General features: G+C 40.2%; 1 protein-coding gene across 6 annotated transcripts in view; it reads left to right on the forward strand.

The window, feature by feature from the left end:
- Positions 1 to 20,692, forward strand: part of tmem144a (transmembrane protein 144a) — an 85,557-nt gene that overhangs the window by 2,637 nt on the left and 62,228 nt on the right. For all 6 annotated transcript variants that reach the window (XR_006309029.1, XR_006309030.1, XM_043674003.1 and 3 more), the window contains exons 2-3: positions 1,945 to 2,081; positions 12,168 to 12,365. Coding sequence is in view for 4 of the 6 variants with exons in the window: in XM_043674003.1 (XP_043529938.1) it covers positions 1,985 to 2,081; positions 12,168 to 12,365 (295 nt within the window). In the remaining 2 variants the exon portion in view is untranslated. The remainder of the gene's footprint in view (positions 1 to 1,944; positions 2,082 to 12,167; positions 12,366 to 20,692) is intronic.

Here is a 20,692-nt window from a genome sequence, read left to right on the forward strand (position 1 = left end):
TCCCCATGGTCCTCACTTATCACCCTACCAGTCTTGGCATCCAAAGGATTGGAAGCCGCCATTTCTGTCGCTCCTAACATGTCACATATTCTCCTCTGCTCACTTGTCAACATTCCACAGGGACAGTTCCTATCGGAAAACTCTGGTTCACTCCTTTTCCATTCCCAACACCACCACAGCACCTTCCCAATCAATCACAGAAGGTGTAACTCCTGCCCATTTATTTCCTTCCCCCTCTCAACATTCAAGGCCCCTGACAAAGCTTTCAGGTGAAGCAGTGATTGACCTGCATTTCATCAGAATTGAGGAAGGGTTACCCAACCTGACACATTAACTCTGATTTCTCTCCAAAGATGCAGCCTGACCTGCTGAGCTTTTCCAGCAATTTATGTTTTTGTTCAAGAGTAATTGAAGATGGGCAAAAAATGCTGAGCTCGCCATTGATGCTTGCATCCTACAAAAGAATACAGAAGGAAGCTCAGGAACTGTAAAGAGTTATGTGTTTTCCCAGTACAATCGGTTCTGATGTAATGCGATAGTACTGTTCTCATGTGATCTCTCATTATAAGAAAATCATGCAATAGCTATGCCATTTCAACTAATGGGGCCAAATCACGTTAGAGCCAATATAGGTAAGGAAAGTTCACGCTCTACAAATACCGACCTAAATTCTTCAATCGTGTTGAAGCCATTTCGCGGTGAAGAAACATGCGTCATAGCAGAATTGTCTTGTAGTGACCAAACTCTGAAACTGGAGTGTAATTGGTAGGTCAGTTGAATAGCGACACCAACAGGACTGTTGGGATATGTGAGAGAAAGTGATCAAGAGAATGATAATTGTGTCCATGAAAGTGATTTTAGCCTGGATCACCTCACAAATTCCATAGTACTTGACTGTAAGTCTGATGTGTCATTCCCTCTTCCTCCTGGAATATTTTGAATGATCGTGACATCATCCGTTATTATTTTTGATGTCATCCCCATGGGATTATTTTGTATTGTTATAATCATAGAATCTCTATAGTGTGGAAAGAGGCCATTCATCCATTAAGTCTGCACTGACCCTCCGAAGATCATCCAATCCAGACCAACCCCATATTTACCATGTTTATCCTCCTAACCAACACATCTTTGGACTGTGGGAGGAAACCAGAGCACCTGGTGGAAACCTAAGCAGACGTGGGTGTATGTGCAAACTACACATCTTTTCTGAATATGTAATGACTGTGGAACAGAGGAATAAGAGTATGCTATTCAGCCATTGATCCTGTTCTACCATTCAGTTAGGCCTTGGCTGATCTGAACCTCAACCTCTGATGACATCCTTTGATGCCCTTGAGTAACCAAAAAGAAAGTCTGCTTTGTAGACTCTGCAAATGTTGTTAGCTGATAGTTGAGAAGTACTAACCTTGGATAATTCAAAATGCGATTTTTGTCTGTCCGTACTGTTCACAGTCAAAGTTATTGCTTGTCAACAGTGATGATAGTTGTAAAGTACTTTAGGATGCCTGAAAGTGAAAGGTGCTCTACAAATACAAATCTTTTTAGCTCACTGGTGAGAGCAAATAACACAGTTAATTATCATCTGAAGAAGTTTTATTGTATCGTGAATGTGCAAAGTACTTTGCATTTACCCAGCACTATTCATAGATACATACAATGGCACCTTTGGCCCCTCGAATCTGCACCAACGTAACTGCCACTAAAAGTGTGTTAATCCCTATTTCCTTCTATAAAGAAATTACAAATCTAACTTCCAGTTCCAGGGCAGACTTCCAGTACAGGTTATTTACAGACTTCCTGAACTACCCGGATTGGAAGTAATCACCCTAATTCTATAATTATTTGAAACAAATTATGTCATAATTGTCAATGATTATATGTTTTCTTCCATAAAGACTTTTTACACGCACTGATTCTTTAAAATGCTTCCTTTGGTTTCAGGGAATAATTTCTGTTTTGTACAGCACATCAACCTGACCAAATGAGCAGCTGGGCATTTTGGGGAGTGCTGTATTGGTTTAGTGTCATCTTTGGAGTGCCTGCCGTCAGCTGTCATGAAGAGGCAGTTTTCCATTCAGGTAGGAGTACTGAACACAATTGGTTTCTCTGCTGTTGGGTGTGGTAATTATATTACAAATTTATGTCAATGGCAGCCCTGCTGTGAATTAAAGGCAGTGCTATAGGCTCGGGTGGCACAGAGAAAATTCAGATGAATTTGTTTTCCTTCCATGATCCTGTTTATGCTGACACAGCCTTGTTTATGTTGATGGTCTGTTCAGACCAGTTCACTGCACCCTGCCCCTAATCACCCCAGTGTCCCAGTATTGGAAAAATGATTCATGGAAAAAATAGAATGAGAAGTTTTATTCAGGTATTTATAATTATGACCTGTGAATTTGAGCCTGAGCTGAAAAACTGATTTGTGTGTCAGTCACCTAGTTATGCTCGGGTTTCTTGCAGAAAATAGAGGGAATTGGAAGTTCATCACTTTTACTTGGTTTAAATCTGAACTAAAGTATTCAAGTTGAAAGTTCAGATTGCTGCACCAACCTGTCATCAAGTGTGTCTACTTAATTGTGTTTTTAATATTTGTTAGTTTTGACTACAAAAATTAATTGAGTAATAGGTAACATCAGGTGCTTGCCAGAATAGTCTGTACATTACATCAAACCAGTATGTGTCAGAACAGTCTGTAGAAGTGACTCGGACATTATGGGTGAGCATATTTAATTTCCTTGATGCTTCATTTCACTTCCGATAAATGGTTTTAGTTCGATTTCCTCCATGATATTGAGCTACACAGATTAGGCCAAGGCATTTAGAAGAGCAGAAGGACAGAGTGAAATAAAAAGTGAGAAATTATTTCTTGTTGAGGAATCTGGGATTATAAAGATCCAGCATCAAAAAATGAAAATTGGGCTTTTCAGGAATAAAATTGGGAATTACTTTTTCATACAAAGAGTGTTAAAAGTTTCTCTTTGGCAAATGGCATTTGGTGACATATTAAATGTTACTTTTAGATTTGAGTTTTTTTCTTAATTGACCAAGTAGTAAGGGATATGTAGAGAAACAGCTGTATAAAGTTATATCAGGGATTAGCCATGATCTTATGGAATATTGGAATCAGAGCCAAATGGCCTACTCTTGTTCCTATATTCTCAGCATGGTCCAAGTTACCATTTCTGGTCTGTTGCTAAACCCCACAGAAAAGACTGGGCCTAGATTCCAATCAGACCTGGTACAGAGTTATACAGTAGGCTGGGCCCTTCAGTATTGGTTTTGGCCCACAGAGTGGAAGTGCTCAGTTCCAGTCTACAACCTGCACTGAAGCACATAGGAGCCTGTGTGTTCCGTGTCTGTGGTTTCCATACTCTCCCCTTTGTCTGGCCCTGGTTTATATTTGATTAAGTAATCAAAATGTCTGGTGTAACAAATTTTGAAGTTGCTGACTCTGCAAGTGGCAAATCCAGACTAAATTCTATCAAGCAGTGAATTTGAGACCAAATCTTGGGCTCTGGGGAAATAGAAGAAAGTGGAACCAAGTTGTTCCAGCTGCAACATTGGCAGCTGCCCAATAATATGGAAAATTGGATGTAGGTTTGCTCGCTGAGCTGCAAGGTTCGTTTTCAGAAAAAAATCACTAAAGAGGAGGAAAACAACAACAAACGGCCATTCCTAGATGTCACAATAGAGTGAACAGCCAATTGAGAACTTCAAACCAGCGTCAACAGGAAAACAACACATACAGACCAAATACTGAACTACAGAAGCAATCATCCCAACACCCTCAAATGAAGCTGCATTAAAAACATTATTTCAATGAACCACCACACACTGCAGCACAGAGGAACTGCAAGGAGCGAAGGAAAATCACCTATACAATGTATTCAAAAAGAACAGTATCCAACGAACACAGTCTGCCGATTTCTCAGCAACAAACCCCAACAATTGGACAAAACACGTCCAGAAATCCTAGCCACTCTCCCCTACATCAAAGATATCTCAGAAATTACTGCTAGTTCTCTTGGCATCATGGTAGCCCATAAATCCACGAACATACTAAAATAACAACTATTGAACTTGAAAGACCCTATACAGACAACAAGCAAAACTAATGTAATTTACAAAATACCTTGCAAGAACTGTAACAAACACTACATTAGACAAACAGACAGAAAACTAACCACCAGAATACATGAACATTAACTAGCCACAAAAAGACATTTTCACTACTGTGCTTACATACTGATAAGGAAGGGCACACTTTGACTGGGACAACACATCCATCCTCAGACAAGCCAAACACAGACACACACAATGAATTCCTAGAAGCATAACATTCCAACTAGAACTCTATCAACATACACATTGAGTTGGATCCCATTTACCACCCCCTGAGAAAAAGAATAATAAATGACATCACCACAGGAAATGACATCATCAACCCAAGAAAACCTAAACAAATACAGAGGAACTGCAATTATCGGAATACCAATTATCTGAAAATTGGATTATCCAAAGGAGATCTCGAGGTCCCAATAGAAACATTACATCAAAGAGGTGTTTCCAACAGTGATCACATCTTTTGTTACAGTGATTAAACAGGCACCGTCTCCAAATGACTGACTGTCCGCCCTCTCTCTCTCCCCCTACACTTTCGCTGGAGTTCTACATCGGGGTGTTCCCTAAACCCTCCTTCCCCACATAATCTCTCCAACATTGTCCTTTACAGGGCAAAGGTAGAAACCATCAAAAAGTTGCAGTAAAAAGTTGTGCGCGTGGATGTGGCTGTGTGTGTGTGTGTCTGTGTGTGATATTTGGAGACGCACCCCACAAAGGCAGCTGCGGACAGGGTTGGGGTGGGGGTGGTGTTGGACGGGGTGGGGGCGGGGCTTCACATGCTGTGTGTTTCTGCAGTCTCTTGACTTTAAAAACTCCGAGCCCCAGAGGAAAGGCATTAAATCGATTAACCGAATAATCGATTATCTGAATGAAATAGTGCCCGTCCATCTTGTTCGGATAATCGAGGTTCCCCTGTAATTAGAAAGCGGGCCATGCCACCAGTGCTTCATCTGGAGGCTCTCTGATGACGTTACCTGGTAAAGTGATGAAATGTCTGAAAACAAACCTTCCAGCTCAGCGAGCAAACCTACATCCAGAACCTCAACCTGAGCTACAAATCTTCTCAAAACTCACTAGTGTGGAAAATTATACAGACTCATCCTGTACACAAAAGTCATGACAAATCCAAGCCTAGCCAATTAATACATCAGTCTGCGCTTGCTCATTGGTAAAGTGATAGAAGGGGTCATAAACAGTGCTATCAGGCAGCACTTGTTGCACATCCCTAGTTTCCTTTGTAACAACCTACTCATTGATGCTCAATTGGATTGTGCCAGTACCTCTTGGCTCCTGACCTCATTATAGTCTTGGTACAAACACTCCCACCTGCAAGTTGCCCTTCAAGCCATGCACATCCTGACTTCAAACTGTATCATTGTCCTTTTGTAGCTGTTTACTCAAAAATCTGGAAGTGCCTTCCTGGCGGCATTATAAGTCACCCTGCACTATACTGCAACAGTTCAAGAAGGCAGTTCATGACCACTTTCTCAAAAGGAACAAGGGATGTGCAAGAAGTGCTAGCTCAATCAGCAATGCCCACATGCCAGGAGTGAATGAAATAAAGAGCTAGAAAGATCTTTTGAAGAACTGTGTTGCCACTGATTACCCCATTTATTGAATATTACATTACATTTATTGAATATAAAATTCCCAAAACCATTTTGTCATAACTCTAATGAAATTGATATTTATGTTTTCCCCCAAGTTTTACTATTGCTGACTTTTGAACGAAGGAAATATGCCATATATTTGTCGCTAATTCTATTATGCACACAGATTGTAAATGAAGGGAGGAGCTATCTACACTGATAGCTACTATAAATGTTATTTAATCAACCTGTGTAGAGATGTTTTTACATATCCTGGAGGGGTTAGACATGAACCTTGGCTTCCTGGCTCAGGTAGCAACACACCATTCTGCCACAACAGCCCTTTTATCCTATAAACTGACCTGAATTGAAAAGACAAAAAGACTGTAGCTAAAATGGTAGATCCTGAGGAATAGTTTCAGAATTATACAATTGAATGACGGTTAAAGGTGTTAAATGTCTCATTCTAATGGTTAAATGTAATAATCTCTTACAGGTAGTTCTCCTTTAATGTGGTGGTTGTGTTCCTGTGCAACACCGTGTTATAGAAAATCGTGCAATATAGGTAATGGGGCCTATGGGAAAAACAAGGTTGGGCAAACAGCCAAAAATATCAGTAAAAATCAAAATAAAAATAACAGTTAGCCTAACACAAGCCATAGCACAGCCTAAGTAAATCTTTAAATCATATATTTTAATGAAATAATACAGTAAACATAACCCTTTAACACTAAAATCACTGACTACAGCACTGTACCTTCCATGAAGCACTTCACCAGAAAGCATGTGAGCTAACTTAACCAAGTGATGCTGATGCAGAAGTTTAGTCCTCCTTAAGATCCCCCCCTCCCGGTTTGAAATAAACTTCCTTCTAAATGTAGACTATAATTCCCAGTTTCAAGCTAAGTTTCAAGGCTCATAGAGCTGATTGCATTCCTGTTTTAGCTGAACACACTGAATTTGCATTTTACAGACAGAGTCCTGAGGCTGGGTTTTGCTGTTCAGATAGTGACCGGGATAGAATTGTGTAACAGCGAATGGGAGTTTGCTTTATTTAAAAAGTCTGCAATTCACTAATCGCATTACAGCCAAATTGTGTTTAATTAATGTGCATTACAGGAGAACTACCTGTATTTAAAATAGCTTACTACCCATTTGAAATCTTTTTCCACGTTCACATCCCTTTGACTTCAGGGCAATTTTGTACCTCTTAACCTGACTTAAACTCTTGATAGGTGACAAAAAGGAGTATAATCCAAGAGCAAGGAACCTCCTCCACTTCAATGCAGAAGCTATTATAACTTTTACAAGTTTAAGTCTTGAAATCCTATATGCATCTGTTGAACTTGTCTCATTCTCTAAACTACATGTAAGGAGGTCAAGTAAACGTGGTTGTGCCGTTCCAAGAACATACATCTGCCACAAACCACTGAGCATCCCATCCTACGACAAACTGTTGCTGCTTATTATAGTTCGTTTTTTCCATGTAGCAAACTGGCCAGCTACTAGGCAAGACGCTGAGGAAGAAATTGTTAAAGACGTCTTGCCTCAAAAGGAGGAGGACTTTCACAGCCTTGGGTTTTCTGGATTTTAGATGCGCTATACATTTCCCAACTATTGCTAACTTGTCTTGAATATTGGGAATATAGCATTCCCAAGTAAGAGAGGTAAGCTGTGTTTAGGTATAGATGGAGTGTCATGTCCAGTTCTTGGCATAGCAATTTAGGAAGAATGTCAAAACCTGAGAGTGTGGGGCAGGTTTACTTGGAAGTCCAGGGGTGTTTAGATTCAGCTACATGAAGACACTAGGGAAACTGGTTTGTTCCCCTTTACAGCAGAGATGCTTAAACTAGGAATGATTTCAGTGACATCAATAAATAAAACTGTTTCCAGTAGCTGAAGGATAAAAACCAAAAGGCACTGATATAAGTTAATTCGCAAAAGAAGCAGAGGAAATATGCAATCTGTTTGAGCAGTGAGCTATGATTTAAGAATGCATTGCTTGAAAGATGGTTGAAATCGATTAATTATTAACTTTCAAAAGTAAATTGAATAAAATGCTTCCAATTTGCAAATTCTAGCCTTGCCTACAGCCATACTTGTCTGAAAATGTCTGACCTCAGAAACTAAGCAGACTCCTGTCTGGTTTGTACTTGTGGTGTAGTGTTGATGTCCCACCTCTAGCCCAGGAGGCTTAAGCTGAAGTCCTGCCTGCTCCAGAGGTGTGTAATAACATCTCTGAAGATTGATTTTTAAATACAAAAGCTTCTAGCCTTTTATGGGAATAGTGGAAAATAATAGTGTTGAGGTAAATGGTCAGATATTATCTGTTTGAATTGTAGAGAAGACTTACTCACTACACTCCAACCAAATTGTCCATTTGGCCTGCTGCCAGGCAAAAGCTACCTGTACAATTTACTTGACGCTGTGCTATTACATTTGGAAGGACCTCTTTAGCTCCTCAGTGGAGTATAGATTTCAAACAGAATGAATTTGGTGTATTGTTGAGTGTCTATATCTTTCTAAAAAGGTATTCTACAGCTAACGTTTAACTATATTTTGTTAAACTGTGTTAAGAAGTATGAAAATGAAGCAAGTTTCTTCCAGCCTTTGGTAGGGTAAACAACATCTGCTGGAAAGTAGCTTAACAGTTAATTCAGTAAATTAATTTGGTCTGGTGTTCTTGCAATGTGGCTCCCAAGAATATTCGTACAGGTGTAGCTTGCAAGTGGAATACAGAATGAGTTTGGGAGAATGTTTCTTTCGCCCTTTTTTATTTACTTCACTGTCCAGTGTTTGACTCATGCTTTGGTGTACGGAATGGAGCTTGTTGGTGATTAATGGCTGAGCTATTCTGATTGTAATCGTACAATATGACATTAGTAAAATATGACAGGACAGTTTGACCAAATGAAATGTATAGTTTGCGGAAAATGGGAAGTCATGGGCACACCATGTGTCTGAGTTGAACATATGAGCAGCAAGTAACCTCTAACTTTCAGAACTTGAGCAATGGCTTGACTCAGTGCATCGGTGAAGCAGATGACTACATGAATAGCATGTTTAGGGAGATGGTCAGATCAAAAATAGATAAGAAATGGGTCATCGTCAGGCAATCCAAGAGAACCTTCCTCAAATTGGTTTTCTGCTTTGAAAATTGGTGAAGGTGATGGTTCCTGAATGGAATCAAACAGAGTCAAGTCAGTGGCACCACATTTCAGCATCTGTAAACATTATTCCAGGATGGTGTGTTGCTTCCCTGGTGCCAGGATCAAAAATGTCACAATCCCTGCAGGATATTCTTCTCTGGAAAAATGAATGTCTAGAGGCTGTGGCCCATTTCTGTACCAATGACTTGGGTAGAAAGGGAAGTGGGAGCTGGTTTGAGGTCCTGAAAGCAGATTTCAGAGAGTTAGGAAGGAGATTGAAAAGCAGGACCTCCAAAGCAGTATTCTCAGGATTTCTCATTGATCTAGTAATGTATTGCAGTCATTTCGGTAATTATTGCACGGTGGCTCAGTGGTTAGCCCTGCTGCCTTACAGGGACCTAGGTTCAATTTCAGCTTCAGATGACTGTCTGTGTGGAGTTTGCACATTCTCCCGTGTCTCCGTGGGTTTCCTCCGGATGCTACAGTTTCCTCCCACAGTCCAAAGATGTGCAGGTTAGGTGAATTGGCCATGCTAAATTGCCCGTAGTGTTCAAGGATGTGTGGGTTAGGTGCATTAGTTAGGGTTAAATGTAGAGTAATACGGTAGGGGAATGGGTTTGGGTGGGATACTCTTCAGAGGGTCAGTGTGGATTAGTTGGGCCAAAGAGCCTGTTCCAAACTCTAGGGATTCTATTCCACTCTTTTCTATAATCGGAGTTGCAGGTTCATGCTTAGAATGAATAGGACTCTGTCTATCCTCCATATACCTATCCAATGCCCTCTTAAATGCCCATAAAGAGGGAGAGTCCACCACTGTTACTGGCAGGGCATTCCATGAACTAACGACTCGCTGAGTGAAGAACCTACCCCTAACATCAGTCCTATATGTACTCCCCCTTAATTTAAAGCTATGCCCCCTTGTAATACCCGACTCAATACGCGGGAAAAGGTTCATACTGTCGACCAAACCTGTGGAATATTCTATTCCACTCTTTTCTATAATCGGAGTTGCAGGTTCATGCTTAGAATGAATAGGACTCTGTGTCTATACCTGCAAAATCTACCAATTGGCACATATTCTACAAACATATCTCAAAGTTGTCGTTCTATTGTGTTTAAAATTTGGTCATTCAAACTTAACAAAGCTTGGTATATTTATCAATAAATCATTTTGAATTTTTTTTATCAAACAGTTTTTATTCTCTGAAATGGAGAATACAATTTTTCCAATAGTAGATTAGGTTAGATTCCCTACTGTGTGGAAACAAGCCCTTTGGCCCAACATCGACTCTCCAAAGAGGAACCCACCCAGACCCATTTTCCTCTGAATGATGCACCTAACACTGTGGGCAATTTAACATGGCCAATTCACCTGACCTGCACATCTTTAGATTGTGAAAGGAAACAGGAGCACCCGGAGGAAACCCACGTAGACACAGGGAGAATGTGCAAACTCCACACAGTCGCCTGAAGCTGGAGTAAGGTCCCTTTTATTTAGTTGATATTTAATTTTTCCAATCTGAGGATCATCTGTCAGTAAGTTCAATGTACCATATGTAGTTACAAAACTTTGAAAGGTTGAGAGTTCTTTCAGAGCCTTTTTAAAGCAAAATCATCGTCAGAAAATTGATATTGTTCATAACAACAGGAAATATAATTGGAATGAAGCAAAGCTGTATTAGACGAGTGAAATACACCATGAGGCCTATGGGATGAATTGTGTATGTTATCATTTTGTCACCTAACTACAGTCTTCAATCTTTTATTCAAACTAGCCTGCTGGGGCTTTTCATTGACCACTGCATGGTCACCCTAAATTTAATTAGTTAGTGCTGTGTGCATAGCCATCTGTCAACATTAACTGACCAGTAATTTCGAAACTACATGCCAACTATTTACTTCTAACCAAATACCTGGAGCTTTCATCTTAAAAACACTGTGGATTTACCTGCACCACGTGGACTGCAGAACTCACCGTCACCACCTCCGGGCAGTGGAGGATGGGTAATAAATGCTGACAGAGCCAGCAAATTCCACATACTGTGGAAAGGATAAAAGATTAGTACTTTCTAAAATGTTCTCAGTTGCTACTGAAAGACTAATAAAATTGAGAGCTTATCCCTTTAAGTTAAAGAAAAACAAACTTGTTTTTCACAACCAATCCCAGAGAGAGCATTTCACAATCAATGGAGTACTTTTGAAATGTTGAGTAACTTTCTTAATGCCCATTCTGATTACTGTTTTACTGAACAATCCAAATATTCCCCTTGCCACTACATAGCCATCATTCCCCACCTCCCCAGTTCCTACATCATCCTGCCACAGTTTAAAAACTGTTTCCACGTTTTATACTTACACTTCTTCCCCATTTCTCTGAGAACACAGCCCTCACCAAATATTAAAGTCCGTCTCATTTTTGTGATGTAGGAAACATGTCAGTCAATTTTTGCATGGTAAGACTTCACAGTCAGGGTGTTAGCAGAACTCTCCAATTTTACTGCAAAAAGTGTAATGGAAATTTGAATATCCACAAACTTAATGTCTCATCTGTTAAGTGGAACAGTCCCTCAGTACTGTTCTGAATCTGTCTGATTTCCTGTATGGCATAACTTTAGGATATTAAGCTTCACCTAGTTGCAAGTCAGTGCTGACTATTGTTTGATATTCCCTGTTTCATGTTTGGAATTCCATTCAAAGTAATGTGACTCTTGAAATTACGTGTTGAATTTGTTTAATTTTTTCCCAAGATAATCCTCCTTTTTATTTAAAAAGGAAAAGGAGCAGTGCTGGTATTGTAAAATAATTTTGATGGCACATGCAGCAGGAATTGCATCTTGGGACTAATTGGACAGAGGTAACTTTGCATTTGCTATCAGACCTGAAAGTCAGTTTTGAATACTGGCACAAAGTGGTTTGAATCCAGATTCCATATTTTCTAATGTGAAAAGAATGTGATAATGCAATTTAAAGAAATAACTTCTTTTAGATGTGTGAGGTGGCTACGAAACATCAGGGTAAATCAACAATTGACCCGGCATCATGGGCAAAGCTAGATAGAGGGGTAGAGAAAGGCTCAGTGTAGACTAGCACTTTTTTAGAATGAAAGATATTTGCAATCAAACTAGCGTTATTGTTTTGATTTTTTTTAACCAACCTCTAAAGTCTGGTTGCACTTTGAAATGTGCCAGTTACAATAATCACATAGCAAACATTGGATGTCCACTTCCCATTGCCTTGCAGATTATAAAGCAAATGATGTATTGCATATGTTTCATCATCCTATAAAATTTACAATTTCTTTCAGATGATTGGAAAGCACCCAATATCACAGCTGTTCTTCCATGGGATCAATCCACAGTTATCGTGGGAAAGGATTCCAGTGCAAGACAAGCATCTGGGAAGAGTGAAAGTCATTTGGCACTTGGATTCATTGCCTGTGCTGTTGCAGTTGTGTTCTTTGGAAGTAATTTTGTTCCTGTGAAGAAATTTGATACCGGTGATGGTAACTATGCTGTTTTCATGAAAATTTTTATGAACTAAACAGGCATGCCACTACACAAATTTTGCTAAATGTTTGATCAATTAGGTGGAAAAGAAAATCTGAAAGCACAAAGCACCCACTCCTCCCAGTGGTAATATAGACATTTTGTAACTTAGTTTTAAATGTATTTTAAATAACTTATTAATTTTCCATTGCATTTGGTAATTCATAAAAGATACCTGTCTTCATCTTAGAGTCATAGAGATGTACAGCATGTCCTCTCTCTTAGCTGTTTTTGCATTTGTTTTTTTTTCCCTTTGGTGTATTACCATTGACAGGATTAAGGAAATCAAAACTAAGAGAAATGTGTTGATTCTTCCATGCTTGCTTTGTGCTTTGCAGACAAATGGAGGGGAACTTACAGGTGGTGCTGCTCCCAAGTCATACACCAGTTCCATTGTCTAACAGCTCTATGGGTGACTGTAAACCACGAGGTTAACTGCTTCAGGATGGTGGTAGTTCACCACCAACTTAAGGGCAATTAGACAACTTATAAATCTTGACCTTGCCTGTTACATTCATGTCTCCAGAATGAATAAAAATGATAAAGACCACATTTGCCATTCAAAGTTTCTATACCCGTGTGAACAGATTCAAGAACAGCTTCGACCTTGCTGTTATCAGATTTTGAATGGATCTCTTAAACGTTAATTTTGATCTCTCTTTGTGCCATCTCAGCAACTGTAACATTGGATCCTGCACTCTGTTCTGTTACAGTGATGCACTTGTATAGTAAACCATGTAAGGCAATATTTTTCATTGTACCTTGGCACATATAACAGTGATAAATTAATTCAAATCAAATCAATCTTCCATCCCAAAATCAGTTGTCAGCTTCTCCATATTATGCTATACCATACCATGCATTAGTTCTCATTGTTGCCATTAGACCAGTTTTTAATTCTAGATTTTATTAAATTGAAATTTCAGAATCTGCTAACATGAGATTCAGTTCCCAAGGGTTCTGAATTACTGGTCAAGTGACATTGCCACTTCGCCACAAATTTCTCTTGCAGTAGTTTTGTGGATCATCTAATATTTTATTTTGTTGTGGAGTCAATAGCACTGAAACAAACTTTTGGGTTCAACTTCTCCATGCCGACCAAAGAAAGCTGGTCCCGCTTGCCTGCAATTAACCTATATGCAGCTAAATCTTTCCTATTCATGTACTTGTCCAAATGCTTTTTATATGTTGTATCTGCACCTACTACTTCCTCTGGCAGTCCATTCCATATGTATGAAAACATTGCCACTCAGGTCCCTTCTAAATTTTTCTCCTCTCACTTTAAAAATATGCTCACTAGTTTTCACATCCCCCAACCTAGGGAAAAGACCTTTGTGTTCACCTCATCTATGACCCTCATGATTTTATAAATCTGTCTCCTACACTCCAGTGAAAAAAAACGTCCCAGCTTCCTCAGCCTTTCCTTATAACTCAGATCCTCTAATCCCAGCAACATAGAATATTACAGCGCAGCACAGGCCTTTCAGTCATCAATGTTGCGCCAACCTGTGAAATTAATCTGAGGCCCATCTAACCTACACTGTTCCATTATTATCCATATGTATGTCCAGTGCCCATTTAAATGCCCTTAATGTGAGTCTACTACTGTTGCAGACAGGTCATTCCTGCCTGCACCTCCGTATTCTCACTAACATTGCCCGTTTCCAATGTGAATACTGGCGAAAAGTATTAATTAAGCGCTTCCCCTATGTCCTCAGATTCCACACACAACTTTTTATTGCTATCTTTGATTGGCCCTAATCTTACTCTAATCGTTCTTTTAATCCTAATATACCTATATAAGGCCTTAGGTTTTTCCTTAATCCTATCCACAAACAACAACTTATGTCCTCTCCTGGCTGTTTGCCCTCTCTTTACGTCAACCTGGTAAATGTTTTCTGAACCCTCTCCAGCTTAATAATATCCTCCCTCTAACAGGGCAATCAGAACTGCACACCATACTCCAGAAGAGGCCTCACCAATGTCCTGTACAACCTCAACATGATGTCACAACCGCCATACTCAACGGTCTGTGCAATGAAGTCAAGCTGTTAAACGCCTTCTTAACCATCCTGTCTGCCTGCAACACAACTTTCAAAGAACTATATCCCTGAGCCCCTAGGTCTCTCTGTTCGACAACATTCCCCAAGACCTTACCATTAACTGTGTATTGCCCTTGTATTTTGCTAAAATGAACAATACCTTGAATTTATCCAAATTAAACTCCATCTACCACTCCTCAGCCCTTTGGCCCAATTGATCAAGATCCCTTTGTAACCTTATATAACCTTCTTCACTGTCACCTATACCATCAATTTTGGTGTCATCCACAAATTTATTAACCATGCCTCCAAAATTCTTATCCAAGTGGTTTATATAACTGAGAAATAACAGTGGACCCAACGGCGATCTCTGCGGAATACTGCTGGTCGCAGGCCTCCAATGCCAAAAACAATCCTCCGCCACCACCCTCTGTTCCCTGATGTATACCTCAGTGGATAAAGAACAGTATCCCGTTTGTCATCTTGATTATTTTATTTACCTGGAAAATTGCGATGGAGTGTTTTTTCCACAAAAAGCAGGACCACCCTATCAATCCATTTGCAAACATGAGCAAATATCGGAAAGTGTCATTAATAGTGTCATCAGGCAAAAACTAATTTTGCTCAGCATTTCTTGGTTTGGATTTTGTCAGGACCATTTAGCTTTGGATCTTAGTCCACCCCTACTCCAAGCATGGCCAAAAGAGATAAGTAGAAGATGTAACAGGAGAATAACTAATCTTGAAATCAAGGCAGCATTTGATTAAGTGTGTTGCCATTTTAAATTATTCTTTGTGTTTTTCAAATTTAGAGTACTCTTTTACACATCTGAACGTTCTTATCCCATCAGCAAATCATTCACGTTTTTTTAAAATTTATTAACCACTACCAATAAATTACCCATGTATTCCATTTAATTAATTTGCATGCAATGCCTGTTAAGGACAATGCAGACTACCAAAGGTGAGGGAGATGTAGAGTTTACTTTGTTGAGTCCTAGACTTCTGGAAGTTACTCTGGTAGTTGTGTAGTTAACTTAGTGTTGTAATACATGCCCGGGATCATATTACAGGGCTCCAGTAACAGATAATGGTAGTGCACTATGATAGGCTAGTTAAATCTCTGGTAGATGAGCTAATGGTGAAGATGATGGTGTTGTAATATAGGGAACCAGTGTGGCAGACGATGATTAGTTTAGAAAGACAAAGCAAGCCAGTATGATTGGTTATGCTAATGTATCCAATAAGCGCGGGAACAATAACTGTATAAACTGCAGTGAGACAAAGGCTTGGTGGGCAATCGGGAAGCCATTAGCTGATTGCCACAGCTTTTGCAAATTAAAGTTTAACTTCGTGAGGGATTTTCTACATCTCCTGGTAATTTTTACAGATTATTGAGTGATTCTTCCACAACAGACTCAATTATTGTCAGCTGATTCTTCAACAAACTTCCCTCCACCTTAACTCAGAAGTGGAGGTTTTCATAGGTTATTGCAGCGTTCAGTCTCATTCACAATTTTTCAGATACTGAAACAGTCAATGCCCATATGCAGCAATTTCTGGGCAAAAATCAAACTTGGGACAAGGGGATTTGCATCACCCAAGTGCCCAACAATAACTATCTACCTCAAAAGAGAAGCTGGCCATCTCCCCATGATGTTCAAATGTATTGCCATCTCTGACTACCCCAAAATCGATGTCCTGTGGTTAGTTATCCAGAAATGCAATTGGAGCAGCCATATTAATATTCTGGCTGCAAGAGCAAAGTTTGGAGATTCTGTGGTGAGTCATTCACCACCCGAGTCCCTAAAGCCTGTACAATGTATCAGAGACAAATCAGAAGTGTGATGGAATACTGAATAAGTACCTGAATGAAGGTTGCCACTACTTGAGATAAAGCACCCCACTCGATCACCAGTGCAAGCCATCTGCAAGTGCATTGCAACAACCAAATCTCCTTCAAAAGCATCTTCTAAACTGATGACATCTATCACCTAGAAGACCAAGAGCAACCTATTCAAAGGAATGCGAGTGCCTACAAGTTCCCTCCCAAGTCACACACCATCAATGTTAGCTCTCCCTTTTATACTGCTGCTTCAAAATTCTGAAACAAACTCCTTAACACTGTGTGTCCGTACACCATATAGAATCCTTTAATCTTAAATATTAATAATGTGTTTTTCTTTGTTTTTTCCTTGGTCTTTATTCACATTCACCATAATTAGTTTGCTGCTTTTTGTCTTCCATTGGAAAGCACATCCCTTGAACTCTTTACACTTTTAGAGATTTCTCAGTATTTTTCTGATTCTTTATTTGTCACATTTGCTCCCAGCTTATCTTCCTTAGTTCCACCAAAATCATAATGTGTTCCTTTCCATACTATTGCACCACACTTTGCCTAATTGTACAATATTCTGTTCACTGCTACTCAGATGATCTCCTACTTTTGCTTCTCCTATTTGTTGTAGAGTCATAGAGATATACAGCACGGAAACAGACCCTTTGGTCCAACTTGTCCATGCCGACCAGATATCCCAACCCAATCTAGTCCCACCTGCTAGCACTTGGCCCATATCCCTCTAAACTCTTCCTATTCATATAACCATCCAGATGCCTTTTAAAGCTTGCTACTGTACTAACCTCCACCACTTCCTCTGGTAGCTCATTACATACACATACCATCCTTTGTGTGAAAACCTTGCTCCTTAAGTCTCTTTTACATCTTTCCCTTCTCACCCTATACCTAAACCCTCCAGTTCTGAATTCACCCACCCCAGGCAAACGACTTTGTCTGTTTACCCTATCCATGCCCCTCATGATTTTATAAACCTCTATAAAAGCCTCCGACACTCCAAGGAATTCATCAATGTTAGACATTGGAACATTCCAAAAGAAAATCTGCACCTCGAGCAAGGTACAGCAAAGAATTTTTAACTGTGGTATATCCAACTTTATAATTCGTATCTACCCACATTGCAAAACAGAGTAGTTAATGGAAGAGATAGGCAACAGGACCTGAAATCTTTGTGACTCCCTAAACTTTATTCCACTCTATGACACCATTGGGATGTTAAATTGTCATGACTTTTCAATAACACTGCCTGTGTAGGCAGTGGTGGCAAGAGGAACAGAAGCCTGCTGAGTGAGACTGCAGTTATTGTAACACAGTAAAAGTTCTGCAGTGGTCATTGCTGCCTACGAACCTGCAAGTGGGAGGATTCTCTGCATAACTTGACACCGTCCTGTCCCTCTTGATCCAGGAACTCCCCACCTACGTTCAGTACACCACCCACGCCCTCCACCACCTACAGGACTTTCGTTTCCCCGGCTCCCAATGCCTCACCTTCATCATGGATATCCAATCCCTGTACACTTCCATCCGTCATGACTAAGGCCTCCAAGTTTCTTCCTCTCGCATCGACCCAACCAGTACCCTTCCACTGACACACTCATTTCATTGGCTGAACTGGTTCTCACCCTCAACAATTTCTGGTTTAATTTTGTTGCACAGTCCACTAGTAATCCTTCTTAGAATTCCGATGTACTGGGTGAACAGTCCTATATATGCAGTAAAACCTTAAATACTGTTTGTCCTTTCACCATTTCTTCCTGTCTGTCAATGTCTCTTATGATTATTCTTATTATTTTCTATCTCCAGTTCCCTAGATGATTCCCTACAGGGTGGCATGGTGGCTCGTTGGTTCACACTGCTGCCTCACAGCGCCAGGGACCCGGGTTCAATTCCAACCTCGAGTGACTGTCTGTTTCCCCGTGTCAGCGTGGGTTTCCTCTGGGTGCTCTGATTTCGTCCCACAGTCCAAAAATATGCAGGTCAGGTGAATTGGCCGTACTAAATTGCCCATAGTATTAGGTGCATTAGTCAGTGGGAAATTAGAATTAGAAACCCTACAGTGTGGAAACAGGCCCTTCGGCCCAACAAGTCCACACCAACCCTCCGAAGAGTAACCCACACAGACCCGTTCCCCTACCCTATATTTACCCCTGACTAATAACCTACACTATGGGCAATTGAGTCAGTTCACCTGACCTGCACATCTTTGGATTGTGCGAGGAAACCGGAGCATCCAGAGGTTGAGCTACCGTGCCGCCCTCGGTGGGTTCCCCTTCTTTATGGGCAGCACGGTGGCACAGTGGTTAGCACTGCTGCCTCACAGAGCCAGAGACCCGGGTTCAATTCCCGCCTCGGGCGACTGACTGTGTGGAGTTTGCACATTCTCCCCGTGTCTGCGTGGGTTTCCTCCGGGTGCTCCGGTTTCCTCCCACAGTCCAAAGATGTGCAGGTTAGGTGAATTGGCCATGCTAAATTGCCCGTAGTGTTAGGTAAGGGGTAGATGTAGGGGTATGGTGGGTTGCGCTTCGGCGGGGCAGTGTGGACTTGTTGGGCCGAAGGGCCTGTTTCCACACTGGAAGTAATCTAATCTAATCTAAGTAATCTAATCTAATCATGATTAGAATCTAATCTAATCATGTCTATTGTGTGCTCCTATTAGAGTGATGAAACCTTTTAAATGAATTTAAATGAACCTTTTAAATTAGCTTTTAAATGAATTTTCATGTCTTTCTATATCTGTTACATCTTATTTTGCCACCAGTCTGTCATCTTTAATGGATAAAGTTGCTTTGCCTCTACTTTCCTTTCCTATCTTTTCTGTAAGTGTTACGCCAGCAATTTTGTCTCTTTAGCCATCATCACCATGTCCAGGCCTTCTGTACGAATTATGTGTTGAGATCATTTTAAAATATGTTGCATATATTATGCATCATTGATTTAATCTTTTTAATGGTATTTCTCCCTCTTTGCATGATCAATTTAATCTTTTTAATGATATTTCTCCCTTGCTGTCATTAGTAGTTATTATACCCTTGTGCTCTAAGACTTTATCTGATCTCTGACCATTACAGTTTAATTTCCACAGCAATTCCTGTATTGTAAGCAATCTAAATAGTCATTGTTGCAGCTGTGCAGGGAACGTGGTGAAAGCACTCTTGAAACTGTTGTCATTCTCCCATTTACAATGTAACTACCCCAGTCTGTATTTGGATAGTCAAAGTTTCCCCTTATGATTACTCATAATATGTGCACCTTTGTAATTTTCTTCTAATTCTGCATCTTTCCAATGAGTTATAGGGCTGTAGATTGTACCAAGCAATGTAGTTAACCTTTTTTTGTTCCTTGGATTTCTTAAGTCAGTGTTGGTCCTTGACACCTCTGGGACATATCACTCTCATACTCTTGCCAGCACTTGCAATTAGTACTGTCACCCTTGCCACGTTTCCTCTTTTTCTGTCTTTACGGAACAGCTTGTTTCCAGGGATACTTAGCACCCAGACCTTTCCTTCATTTAGCATATCTTTGTTATAACCACAATATTATATTTCCACATGGCAGTCTGTGCCTGTAGCTCACCAACCCTATTTAGCCACATTGCGCGTTCATTCACAGGCTTATAGTAATGTATTACTTCCAATGTACAGTGTGAACCTACCTAATAACTTACTATTTTTTCTTTATTACCTTTATCCAAAGCAGAAATATTCCCTTCCATCTCACTGCCTAGCATTCTAACTCCTTACTCTTCTCTTCTACTTGCATATGCTAGTCTCCCTGTGAATGTACTTTTAACACTCTTCAACCACAATAGTGGACCTCTTTGCAAGGTGAGGTGCAACCTGTCCCTTTTGTGCTGCTGGGACTGATGAGTACAACACCTTCTGGCTTGTTCCCCTCCTCCTGCAGAATATTCTGTATCCTTTCTGTGATATCCTTTTATTCTGGCACCAAACAAAGCAATGCACCGCGTAGGACTCATTGTGACAGTTATGAAATTATCTATCTGAAATCTCCACAACAGTTCCATTTCTCAACTTTGCTGTTCTCATCTGTTCGGTCTCTTTGCCAATAGTGTTATGGTCTGCACTGAATTCCTGCAAACCACTGTCACTCCTAGCAATATCCAAAGTTTAGCATCTGTTTCAGAGTGGTGCACACCCTGGAGATTGATAAGCATCCGACCTCTTCCTGATGGTCAAGCACAAGATAATTGAAATTTCATGAAGTTCCCATATTGTGCAGGAATTACAAGCAATAAATCATGGATGCCCATCCAAGATGAAAACTATCTTTTTTAACATTCAACCCTGTTTGAAGTATTAATTTAAATGGTAACCTCTGTAGCTGTTTTGAGTTTGTAACCTTGTTAATTTGCATGCTATTTGCAGTAT

Source organism: Chiloscyllium plagiosum, chromosome 32 (genome assembly GCF_004010195.1).
Source record: "Chiloscyllium plagiosum isolate BGI_BamShark_2017 chromosome 32, ASM401019v2, whole genome shotgun sequence".
Classification (NCBI taxonomy): domain Eukaryota; kingdom Metazoa; phylum Chordata; class Chondrichthyes; order Orectolobiformes; family Hemiscylliidae; genus Chiloscyllium; species Chiloscyllium plagiosum.